Source organism: Microdochium trichocladiopsis (assembly GCF_020744255.1).
Source record: "Microdochium trichocladiopsis strain MPI-CAGE-CH-0230 chromosome Unknown B0I36scaffold_7, whole genome shotgun sequence".
Classification (NCBI taxonomy): Eukaryota; Fungi; Ascomycota; class Sordariomycetes; order Xylariales; family Microdochiaceae; genus Microdochium; species Microdochium trichocladiopsis.
Genome location: NW_025763550.1, coordinates 3,232,184 through 3,244,402, shown reverse-complemented (window position 1 = coordinate 3,244,402; position 12,219 = coordinate 3,232,184). Strand labels below are relative to the sequence as shown.

Below are 12,219 nucleotides of genomic sequence, written 5' to 3'. Positions count from 1 at the left end.
CCTCCACCTATTGAGACGGGGTTGGAAAAGCATCGTCAGCTCATCCCCTGTCGCGATGTCACCATTAGCCAAGGATTATCGACAAACGCTCACAAGTCTGAAGCACACTGCACCGATTGCATCCATGGCGCTCTTACTCCAGCCGAAGGCGCCCCAGCCGGATTGGCCGGGACTGTTCAACAGCGGACGATACTATCCTGTTCTTGATCGCCTATTTCGTCATTTGTCGATGGCCGACTACATTACCCTGCGCCGTGTCAGCAGGGCCTTTGTAAGCCTAGACGAGTATGTCCAACGGCAGTTTTGGAACAGCGAAACCTGGTTGGCGACATTTGTGCGCGAAGTACGACACTTTCGAGAGCGCATACGGGAAAGCGATGCCATCATTGCAGGCCCGTATCTCCTTAACTTCTTTGCGCTCCACAAACATCCACAGCAGCGGAGCGCCTTGGACATCTACGTCGCCACCAAAGCCCAGGCAGAATCGCTTCAGAGTGTCCTGTTGTATGAGCAGTATGCCCCGGTCGATCCGGAATCTGGGTTCAACAAGGTGAGCAAGTCGGATGTGTGAAACCTTGAAGGCCCACGCGCGATATACTTGAACCTGACGATATTCTCATCCAGACCACGAAAAGGTTCATGTGGAGGCACATAGACCGCCAAAACATAGAGATATGTCTCCACGTCACGGACCGTACCCCCTTACTGTTCGTCCTCTTGAACGCGTCCATGACGGCGTGTCTCAACTTCATGACCGCGGACAGGGCATACTGCATGTTCCCGCGGTTGACGTTTGTGGACAGCAAGGTCCTTCCACTCCGACCAATGGGGGACGAGGTTGGCGCCGCGCTGAGCAAGGCTGAAGACATCCTGGGCTGGGGAACAGAGAACTACCTCTGGCCAGATCAGAACCCCGGCATGGTCTCTCGAACCAGTGGGCCGCGGCGTGTCGGAGATCGCGACACGCTCGTCGTCTCTCTGGAGCAGGACAGTTCCAGGAAGATGAGGCATTGTCCCTTGGAGAATCACCAGTTCCACATCACGCGTGATCGATTTGGAGGTCGTCGCCCCTCGCGCACCCGCAGCCAACAGGCCAATTTGTCAGATCTATCCAACTATACCCCACAGGTCCTCGCACAGGACATTTTCTCCCCGGTTCTCCGGGATCGCTGCCTGACGGGGACGCCTCTGTGGCGATCATTCCTGACGGATCGGCTCCGGCGGTGGGCAATGGTCGAGATGTACAAGGTTGGGCGAGACAACATGCCGCCGCGGCTGAGGAGTGACATCTTTGCCAGTACCATGGCGCCAATACCGGACAGCGTGGTTATACCTGAGCCGTGGCGGTTCGCGGACGAACAGGTGCAGGACTGGTACGAGGCGTGGTGCAAAGACGAGGCTGCCAAGCTGGCTTATCGGGATGCGCCACGTTGATCTCGGTACCATGACATCGCATTTGAATTCGATAATCTATAGATGATCCGCATTACGAGAGCCAAGGGAGGTCATGGCTATTGGCAATGTCATCCTTTGAAGAACCCACGTGGAGAAACGTCCCCAGGCATTATTTCCGGAGCCCCAAGTCATGGCCATCGATATGATTCGCCCACCGGATCGTGCACCGCAGATTTGAGCATGTGGGATCAACGAGGACATCCATGTGAGAGCTCTTAGGCATGCGGATCTTCACACATGGATTTGGGAAAAAGCAAGTTGAGGGATCTGCAACGCCAGCTGAATCTCACGCGTGCGTGAGCCTAGCAAAAGCAGCGCAATAAACAATCTGGGGCAGCGTTGAGGGAGATTATTGTCCGAACATGTCTCACCGTCAGAGAATAGCACTAGTGGGATGCCATGTCATAAAGCAACTCATCTTACCTTACTTTTGATGATCTGATGCGGGGGGGGGCCACCCAGCGTTCTGCATGGACGCCACTCCGTCTTCCAGCTTATCAATACAACAGTCAGCGACCACCAGTGAAGTCAGCTCCTGGCGGCAGCACAGCAGTGGGAAGTGGCTCGCAAATGGGCAAGATCGTCTCTCGATCGACACTGTATGCGAGAACCAAATTTGAAGTCCTCGACGTGTGCCCTTGTGCATTGACGCGCTGTGGCCATCCAATAACTCCTCCGAGGCATGTGGTATATGATGATGGTAGGGATCGCGCCTCAAGAAGGGTTGTCGCACAGACAGCGCCGCACACGCAATCGTAAGAAGATCTACAAAGGACCCCCCCCACAATGTCACTGCACGGATCTGCATCATCCTCGCCCCTGATCCCGGCGTGGCCAGGAGGGCTACAGGGAGTACCTGGTCATCTTGAAATGGCGCTAAAGTCGTGATTTTGCTCCTCCACTCACACTGGAAGCTACTCCTGCCGCTGCGGGGCAGCCGTTGGAGGATGGATGGTAATAAGAGGCTGAAGACACGAAAGGGCCCGAAAAGACGGCTTGCTTGCACAGTGCCGGCCTCTCCTTCTGCGGCTGGAGCCTAGCTCGTGGATGATAGCTGGACAGTGAGACTCTGGATTGGTGAGAATGGCATGTCATAGGTTCAGGGGTAATGGAGTCTGACAACACACTTTTGGACTTGATCATGACGGCGACGCGTGCATGCCGGTAGTCAGTGCTCCCTCCTCATCTGCATCGAGGGCTGTGCCAAGGTCTGCGGCGCAAGTGGCAGAGCCGAAACCTGAACGATCCAGTAGAGTCGGCGCTGGCCCCGGGGAGACGAGGCGTTGCAGGGCTGGCTGCCTTATCTTCCCACTCCTTAACATCGCCTCCGACCTGACTAACGACCAGCCCTGTCCGTGGCAGATCGCCGACGAGGTGGTGTGTGGCCCTTGCGGCACTTCGTGATGAGCTAGTTGGCCTAGCTCCGGTCCAAGTGCCGCAGAGCGCATCCATAGGCCCTGCCCTGCTCCTTAGGATGCCGGCTATGCAAGGCACCAGCCATGCTGCACGGAGTGTTCCCCGTGCAGCCGCTGCAACCGAGAAGAAACGTGAAGAGCATGCCCGCCTGTTGCAGTCCTGCCGATCCTCCATGCAGCAGAAGCTCTACGCATGTTCCACCGCGCGCTCTATCGGACGCCATGACCATGGGCTAGTCTCGAACGAGCATGTCCTTCCCCCTTTCTCCAGACTGTTGACGTGCAAAGACTGACTCGGCAGTCATGGGCCGTGCATGGTCTGTCGTCTTCCATGGCTTTGTGGGCAGTTTACTGGTCGTCCACGTGGGCGACGACCCTCTACTCCAAAGTACCTCGGCGGATGGTCTAAGCACGAGGCTTGTTCAAAGGCACCCTGCATCCCGTGCTTCCACAAGCTAAGAATGACCATCCTGCCCTTTAACATCCAAACCGCTTTATATCTGGAGGTCGAGCCCCGGGGCCCGAGTCCCGTTCTCTCACGACATCTGCCGGACCATCAACACCGCCAACAGCCATGACGAACGCCGAGTCCTTTACGCTGCTCTCGCTCGCGCTCTGCACCATTGGGGTGCGCATGTGGTATAGATGGTCGCAGGTTGGATTTTCCGGCTTCCAGCTGGATGATTATCTCATGCCGGTTTCCGGCGTAAGTTGGCTACTACCACCCGCACAGGAGACATGACAAGCTGTTCGCTGACAAGTTCCCCATTCTTGGTGGTGCAGCTTCTCTTCTCACTAGTCACGGCACTTGCGTACTTAGTCGGAGCCAGCTATGGCGGCCTCACCAACAGCTACATGACGGATGAAGAGAGGGAGGCGCTGGATCCCAACAGCACGGAAGCTTACAACCGAGAGATGGGATCCAAGATCCAGGTTATTGGTTGGTCCTTCTATGCCATGGAGCTCTGGGTGTTGAAGCTCTGCGTCACAGTCTTCTATTCGCGCCTGACGTGAGTTCTTCCAGTGCCAGCACGCGCGCCTCTTGTTTGGAGGAGCGAGAACAAGCTCGGCATCATACACTGGAATCGATACTTGCTGACTGAACACCATTGTGTCTCTGTAGGACCCGACTAAGCAATCTACACACGCGGGTCATGATCGCCTACGGCATCATCGGCGTCAGCTATATCGCTGTTGCCTTGTCCATTCTGCTCGGGTGCCAGCCCATGTCGCGTAACTGGCAGATTAACCCGAACCCTGGCAGTGAGTCTTTGCCACGCCCATCATCAGAAGAATCTTGCCTGTTGGTTTTTGAAACCAGAAGCTAAACTCCAGCCCTGCAGATCTCTGCCAGCCTACCAACTCGCACCTCAGCGTTCTCATGGTCTACATACCCAACGTCGTGACTGACCTGTATCTGCTCTCCATTCCACTTCCAGTAAGAGACCAGTCATCCTACTATACGTTTATAACTTGTGCAAGCAGCGACTGACGCTTGGTTTCCAATAGCTCCTATGGGGGGTCAACATCTCGCTTCGGCGCAAGATCACCCTGATGTTTCTGTTCAGTGGTGCAGTCTTTATCATGGCAGCCGCGACGATCCGCGCCGTTGTCATCATTACGGTATGTCATCCAAACGCGGGCTGTTTTTCTTCTTTTTTCTTTTGCTCTCCTTGCAGCTCAAATCTCTGGGTGACACCACTGACCTCCAAGTCTCCACACAGGCCGGTAGCGATGGCGCGATATCAGGCAGCCAGTGGGCGTGCCGTGAGATCTTTGTCTCTGCCGTGGTGACCAACCTCCCCGTGATCCAGCCCGTACTGCGGAAGCTCGCCAACAACATGGGTCTCAGCGTACTATTCAGCAGATCTGGCGGCCGCTCCGGCAAGGGTGCCGGCCATGGGGGATCCGGCAAGAGCTATCCACTGGGCAGCAACCCGCACCAGGGGAGTCATTCCAAGGGCTACGGACTTGGGAGTCGTGCCACCAGATTCGGCACTCGCAACGGGACAGTGGTGGGTGGTGGTGATGAGGGAAGTGCCGGAGGCGGCGCGAACACAACCACCGTGGCGGCGTGGGGCAGCGACGAGCATATCCTGCTTGAAGAGGGCGCCAAGCAGCTTGGCCCTGGGGCCGGGGCGACCGTGGTGGGGGACAAGAAGATTGTCGTCGGCAAGGAGGTCTCGGTAGTGACGGAGACGGTGGCCCCCTCGACACACGGGCGGAACGCGTCGGTACCGGGACAGTCGGCGCCTACGAGGGACATGTGGGGATATCCAAGCAATGATGTGCGTGACAGCTCAAGCGACCGCTCAAGTCGGTGAGAAATCATATGGCGCTTGGAGACAAGGGCAAATTACAGGGTCCTCTGGAGGCCATTCTCATACAGGCACTAGATATCTGGCAATTCTAAACCAATTTCATCTGTGCTGGCGCTGTCTGGGCCCATGGCGACACACTCCTTTGCCTCCCTTGCAATGATGCCAAATACTTCATCTTCAGCATAACAGCAACACAGTATTCGAAAGGCATGAGATTTCATCATGACGTTAGGTACATACCGCATCGGCTTTCATGACTTCTCTTCACATCCGTTCGATGAATATGAACTCCCTTGCCCCACTCCACCTGGGTTGTTGCTGAGCGGATAGTTCCGTCCGGAGGCGTCGCGCTAGCCGGCCGGCCCAAGCACCTGTATCAGACCCTCGCGACTGGACCGTCCCTTGGCCACCACGCATCTACGAAACTTCACGTGATGCTAATACCTGTGTATAGTGGAGGGTGGCACTGACTAGCGTCAGGGTTCTTCCTTACGTCGCCTGCCGACCCTTATTCCTTGGCTAAGCAACATCATTGATGCCACAAGCTTCTTTGCATGCGGGATGGCAGGTACCAAGTTCTTCCCATAGCGCTGGGTCTAGCCTGGGCGCCACGTCTGGATGCGTCGCGTCGCCCAATGAGGGTGATACTGCGGGCTTGGCTCCGACAATGGGGCGGACAAGTGATTGGCTATTTGTGAAGCATGGACCTCGAGATGTTTACCAGTAATGGCTACTCTTGCGTCATCTACGGACAGTTCCAACCGAGACAGTGGTGCCGTGACCCATGTCGTGCTCCTGCAGTTCCTGCAAACCCTCGGACATCATTTTTAAAGCCTCTACCAGAGTACAGTAGCGTGAGTGCACTGCCGGCTCCAGATGCCAAATACGCCACAACGATGCACGCGCGAACCTTAAAAAAGAAAGCACACACACCCGCCGATCCAAGAGTTGTGGGGTTGCAGGTGCGGCGGCGCCACCATTTGATGCCAAGGATCCTTCGCTTGAGCCCCTTTTGCGCAAGGAGCTTTCTTTTGTCTCTCTTCTCGGAAAGCCTTGCCTTCCTGGTCCAACGTCTAGCATGCGGCGGCAGGGCTAGCTGTCATTAGCGGTTACAAGCCCCCTTGCACGCTTGCTCTTTCTCTATAGCGGACTATTGTCTTCTTGGAACTATCTCCGTGGCCTCGCTGCACGACCATAAAACGAATTCATTGGTTGGTGAACTCCCAGTCCAGGGTCGTTGTTCGGCGACACGCAGGACGAACCCTGCCCATGATCGACACACGAGCCCAATCATGTGACACAGGGCAGCAGCACACAAGACTCGGTATTTGTCACGAAAATTGTGTGCATACGGCTTGGCATGTCCCACGGACGTATCCTTCCGAGAACCTCTCGTGGGCAACGCGACCTGAGCCCAAGATATCCATCCCGTACCCAAAGAACATTCGTCTGGCAACCAGCCAAGAATCCCGGCAAGAAACGGTTCATCCGCAGCGCCGGCCAGAGATAATTGGGCAGAAGCAGCCATATATTCCCCCCCATCCCCGTCCCCCTCGCTCCTCTTCGGCCGGAACCCCAGTCCAAACACATACACAGGGACTTATCGACCTTGTTTTTGTTGTTTAATAACCCCTAAACAAAGCTCCTGCATGGCGCATTGGCCAGGCAAGGGTCAGTTCATCCACACCACTAGCGGGCGGCGCGGGAAAAAGAGGCGCCACAAAAAAGAGCCTACGCCAACGAGTCATGCCAGACAGCCAAGGTGTATGACCAGTCGGCGTGTGTGGCACTGTGTTGTTACAGGAAGCAAAAATCCTTTCTCCATTCCTATGTCACGGACCAGTTGGAGGTCCCTGTCTCTGAGCTGGCCCGTGTTGTTCAACAAAAGATCTGCATGCAACATGGAATACACACATGGAAGACTTGGACAGTCCCAAAGAGGAAAATAATCAAAGAAGAATCAAAAGAGAAAAAACCAAGTTCAAAGAGCTTCACTACATTATCCCCCTGCATTTCTAGACGACCCCTTTTCTGTGTTGACCTCGACTCTGATCATCTTCCAGTTAAAAAAAAACCTCACCAAACAGGTATTGCCGCCATCTTCGCCGCACATATCCTCTTTCGTGGTTAATCCATTTCATGCTGGGCAGAGCAGGCAGGGCGTACTCCTGTACGGAGTATCATCTCCTCCTCCATCTTCGCCTCCTCCTCAAAGCGCATCCCCCCACATGTAATATGATAGTGGCCAAACTCGGAGGGCCTGTTTTCCGCGCAGGCGCCACACCAGCCAATGTAACAGGTGTCTACTAGCGGAAAGCCAGCCAGCCGGCCAGCCCACACACACCAAACGAGAGCCTCTCCGCACGCACGGCCGACGCCCGGGTCAAGCCAAGCCTCTCTCGTAACGCCGCCCCCGGCCCCCTGCTTCCCGGCCCCGGCCCCGGCCCCGGCACCCGGCACCCGGCACCTGGCCTCCTTAGCTTCCACCAAACCCCGAGGGGGTCAAGCAAGCCGTGGCGTCGTAGGCGCAAATCGCACGCAGTTGTTAGTGTGCGGACACCATGAAACTACGTATCCATTGGGGAAGGGGACTTCAGCCGAGGTCGAGATGAGCACGCTCCACCGTCCGCCACTTTCAGAGAGCTTTTCGGCATTTGCTGGTCGTCGTTTTGACGTCGCAACCGCACAATTCATTGATATGTAGACAACACTATCTTTATATGTAGCATAACACTATCTCCATATGTTGACAACACTATCTTCTCAGAGCCCATAAGGCTCCAGTACGAAAACATTGTTGGAAATACAGAGATCTGAGCCAAAACGATCAGTCATGTTCGGAGATACTTTATTCGTTGCGCAGGCATAGCAGCGTTGTCGAAGTATTTTGCGATCGTCACAGTTACTTGGCACTTCTGCTTAAACATGGGTTTATCGAGGTACTTCGATGAGCGCCGGGACAACGTGGGGCGGCTTTGTATCGGGGCCATATGGGTTCTGTGAAGATGGAGCCACCACCAAAAGAAACCCAGGATCATAACCTCGCCTTGACACCTGACCGCCGTCTAATTAGCTACCCAATTGTCCAGCAAGGCACCACCGACACAGGACTAATAGTTGTCGTCGAGATACTTCTCGTGTCCCCGTGGCGGTTTTCACATTCTCCTCCAAAAGTTTCCCAAACTCCAACCACCCATCACCCACTCACCCACCCCACCCTCCCCAGAGCCCGACAAAAATCAAGGTCAAGCATCCAGTGAGAGAGGAGAAAAGTGGCAATCGAAGCGCGCGCAAGGCTGCCAGAGCGGGAACAACCAGACGGGGGCGGGTGGAGTCGAAGGTAGGAAAAAAGTCCAGTAAAGGACGTTTTGTCATGTTATTTTGTCTCCATCCACCACACCGTCTCGTCGTGCACCGCAGCCCAGCAGACAAGCAGACAGGCAGCTGCGTGCTGACCAAGACCGTCGGAAGTCGGAAAAGAAGATCAAAAAGGTGTTGCCGAGGTCGTTTGTCGTTCTTCGAAGAGTCTTGATATGCTGCTGCATCTCTTGCAGCCTCGCACGCCACGCCGAGGATCTGTTGGAAAGAGCTAATGTCAGCAAAAACAGGGTGTAGAGGGAGCACAGGCTCCCCCTCCACAAAGATGGGAAGGGTTTTGGTTCACAGTCCGGAAAAGGGCCGGAGGGAGCCCTTCTGTGTGAGCTGTGTCCATCCAGTCTCCCTCCGTCCCTTGCCGGAGAAGCGCGAGGGCAAAGAAGATAAAAAAGAACAGTGCCAATCGAAATATCGCCAGCGTGTATGCATTGGTCCCCCGCCACTTCGCGGCAAACAACCAAGTTAAGAAGCTGACTTGTGCCACAGGCGCGCGAGTGGCCGGGTCGAAGAAAAATAGATATCGGAGGGCGCAAGAACGAAGCCCATGTCGGAGCCGGCGGCCGCTTTGCTAGAGTCGTGATCCGTCAACACAAGAAACATTCTTGCGCCCCGAGGAAACTAAGGTACAGTTAGAGCCAGCATCTTTCAGCACCGCTGTGCCGATGTACACGGTGGAATGCACAAAAACGCATGTCGGCCTGGTCCATGTCGGCCTGGTCAAGGGTATCTCGTCAACTGGCATGCCGAGCAACACCACAAACGCCTGGGCCCTGGTATCGTCTCGATCCATCCACAAAATCATGTTCTCCGTCATAAGGGTCGTGTCCGCAGCGCCGTACAGCACGACACGTCGCATCCCGATCGTGTACGCAAATCTCCGCCGCGTCTATCGCGAGTCAAAACACAGGTTGCGTTCGTCGAGCAATGATCACCTGCCACGGTACTGTTGTGAGGACCCCGGCGCAGGGAAGCCTTCAACTGCAAGCTTGTGGATCCAGTCGCGCTGGATCTGGAATTGTGAGTACTTGCCACCCAATAAAGGTTCGAGTAAAGGACGGTAGGCATGCTTCCCATGGCGTTTGCTAGACGCCATGTCAGCCATGTGCCGCTTGAGCAGGGCGGCGGCATCGGCAAAGTTCTTCATAATGGTCCTCGTGTTTGACGAGCCGCCCGAAATGTCGTTGTCGGGATTGTTGGGGTCGATGATCGACAACCGGTCGAGGTTACGATACACGACTGTGCTTGAGTCGGCCTGTACTCCTTCTCGTTAGCAGGCTGTAAACGAGTTGGATATACGTCTGGTGCACAGACTCGACTTACCTTGTTGAGCAGTCCAGGTGGGTTCATCCGGATTGCCACTGTCTCATACTGGAAGTGATTGCCATAGTAGTCAAAGAACTCCATCAGCACCTCGCCAAGATGGTGCTCAGGTATCATACTGCCGCTCTGGATCTGTGGCATCGAGTTGAGAAGGTGAACTACCAGGCATATAATCGTAAAACCTCCGATGCCTCCATTGACAGGTTCGTTCAACCCGCGCATTGCGAGAAACTGCTTGACGACAGCGACAAGCATGGGCATGGCCGGATACATTGCCTTCCAATCCAAGAAGGTTTTGATGGCATTATGGCCGTCCATCTTCTCAAACGAGACGTCCACCTTGAGACCAGTGGCCGCGTCCGTGTACTTTAGCAGCGGCACTTTGGCGTGCAAGATGAGCTCGACCTCGGACTTGTATGGGATCTGATGCTTGACGAGATGCGCGCGCAGGGCGTAGAGGTTGCCCTTTGTGTGCAGTTTCGAGGGCCCTCCATCGACAAACTTTTGCGAGCAAATGGCAATATCCATGTCCGCCGTTGGCAGGTAGAGTCCCGACTTGAACGAACCAAATGGCAGCAGGACGGCGTCGCGGATCTTAGACTTGACGACTGCCTCGAGCTTGGAAAGCATAAGATTGCGCACATCCTCTTCAAACTCGCGAGGCCGCACGTAGTTGTAGAAGTCGATGATCTCCTTGTGTAGCCGCACGCCCATGTTAGGCGTGTCGGAGTGGTCTCGTGTAGCCCAGGGGCAAGGGACCTCATCGCCGCGCGCAGCCCAGTCACTGATGATCTTGCCGGTTGTTGGTGCCCGGTTGACGCGCTTCAGTGTCGCGTGTGGCATCTTGATTACATCATCTATGCCGCGTTTCCTGTTACCGAGTGACGCAGAGGGGGTCATGTCGACTGGCTCTCTACCCTTGGCCTTACCATTAGCCATACGTGGCTCATCGTCCCGCGGAGGTGGAGGGGGAGGCGGAGGTGGTCTGTGAGTTCGTGGCGACGGTGGCCTGGGAGGCAGGTTCGCAGGGGCTCTAGATGCACTGGGGCCTTTGGGTGCGAACGCCGGAGCCAGCGAGTTACCGTTCGTTGGTGGTTCGTCGTCGTCATCGCTAAAGTCGCACGCGATAAAGTCGGCCGACTCGTCTTTGTCTAAGCCCTTCTTGGCCTCAGCTTCGACCCGCGCCTTGCGGATTAGCTGCACCATATTGAGCTTCTTGCGCGACTGCTCGTCTGGGGGAGGCAGTGCCGTGTAAGGATCGGGATTCGACCATTTCGGGGCTTGCTCTTCCTGACTGGACTCCTTCTCGGCAGCCGCAGACGTCTTGACACGCTTCGCAGCACGGTCTGCGCCCTCGGAATCCGAGTCGCCTTCAGATTCCTCCCCGGATATCTCCATCTCCGCCTCGTCAGAGTCGGACATCTCATCGAGGGCGCGGTACGTGGCGCGCGCAGACAAGTCGCCCAGCATAAGTTCGGCGTGCTGGTCGTTGACGCCCGGTTGGAGCAGCGCTCTGTCCGCGGCTTTCCTAGACCACGGCTGTCGGCGCCGCCCGTCGTGGGGTCGGTTTGCCAGGCGACCCCCGCGTCCGCGCGCACCTGATCTGCCATCTCGATCGAACAGTCCACGCTTCGAGGGTCCATGAGAGTCGTTATTGCGGGAGAACTCGCGGCTGGTAGGTTGTCAGTATGCATATCCTTTCTCGTACATCACAAGGAACTGATGATGATGAATACTCACGGTGGAGGAAACCGCTCCTGCCCAGGCCGATACGAATCCGACCCTCCCGGCGCCGGTGCGCGAAACGTGAATTCACCCTGCGGCGGCCTAAACTCATCCCTCTGCTGCTGGCCCCGTCGCGGGTCATCCCTCCCACCACCACCTCCATTCCCATATCCATTTGCACGACCAGAGCGGTCGTCCCGGTACCCCGACACGCGCTGCGCCAGCGGCGGGCCTTGGCCAGGAGCGGGAGGGTACACGGGTGGCGGCGGCGCCGAGTATGTAGGGTTGTAGGTGTCCGCTCCGCCGCCGCGGTCGTTGCGCCGGTGAGAAGGAGGCTGTGGTTGGTATCTATCTCTGTCTCGGCTGTAGTTGTTGTTGTTGTTATTGTTACTGCTGTTGTTGTCGCGAGGGCGATCTCTGTCGCGGTAGGACGCCATCGTGGGCTGGCGGCTCCGTCGCCGCTGTCAGCGCAATGTGGTGGTGTGTCGTGCTTGTCGTGCGTTGCGGCTTGGTGCTCCAGAGAGAGTTGGCTAGCACGTTCTTGTGGGTTTGGTACGTATTGCTGGTGGATGGTGCGTGCTGTGTCGCGAGAGTAGTTTGCCTTTGAG

The 12,219-nt window shown here is 56.1% G+C and overlaps 3 protein-coding genes across 3 annotated transcripts; 2 read left to right on the top strand and 1 right to left on the bottom strand.

Annotated features, from left to right (window-relative positions):
• Nucleotides 1-55: 55 nt before the first annotated feature.
• Nucleotides 56-1,434, top strand: B0I36DRAFT_365293 (uncharacterized protein; the record flags this gene model as incomplete). Its single annotated transcript, XM_046159114.1, has 2 exons — nt 56-550; nt 625-1,434. 2 exons carry the CDS (start codon nt 56-58, stop codon nt 1,432-1,434), a joined length of 1,305 nt encoding a protein of 434 aa, XP_046010990.1.
• Nucleotides 1,435-3,321: 1,887 nt separating this feature from the next.
• B0I36DRAFT_272104 (uncharacterized protein) lies at nt 3,322-5,299 on the top strand. Its single transcript, XM_046151301.1, has 6 exons — nt 3,322-3,576; nt 3,654-3,880; nt 3,994-4,133; nt 4,214-4,308; nt 4,380-4,493; nt 4,595-5,299. The coding sequence occupies exons 1-6, from the start codon at nt 3,445-3,447 to the stop codon at nt 5,192-5,194; spliced, it is 1,308 nt and encodes a 435-aa protein (XP_046010989.1). The 5' UTR covers nt 3,322-3,444; the 3' UTR covers nt 5,195-5,299.
• Nucleotides 5,300-9,494: 4,195 nt separating this feature from the next.
• B0I36DRAFT_365291 (uncharacterized protein) lies at nt 9,495-12,048 on the bottom strand (the record flags this gene model as incomplete). Its single annotated transcript, XM_046159113.1, has 3 exons — nt 9,495-9,818; nt 9,887-11,558; nt 11,627-12,048. 3 exons carry the CDS (start codon nt 12,046-12,048, stop codon nt 9,495-9,497), a joined length of 2,418 nt encoding a protein of 805 aa, XP_046010988.1.
• Nucleotides 12,049-12,219: the final 171 nt, after the last annotated feature.

Coding starts and splice junctions, on each gene's coding strand:
- B0I36DRAFT_272104 (XM_046151301.1), top strand. CDS start 3,445: ATGACGAACGCCGAGTCCTTTACGCTGCTCTCGCTCGCGCTCTGCACC. Junction 3,881..3,993: donor GTCTTCTATTCGCGCCTGAC/GTGAGTTCTTCC, acceptor GTGTCTCTGTAG/GACCCGACTAAGCAATCTAC. Junction 4,494..4,594: donor GCGCCGTTGTCATCATTACG/GTATGTCATCCA, acceptor GTCTCCACACAG/GCCGGTAGCGATGGCGCGAT.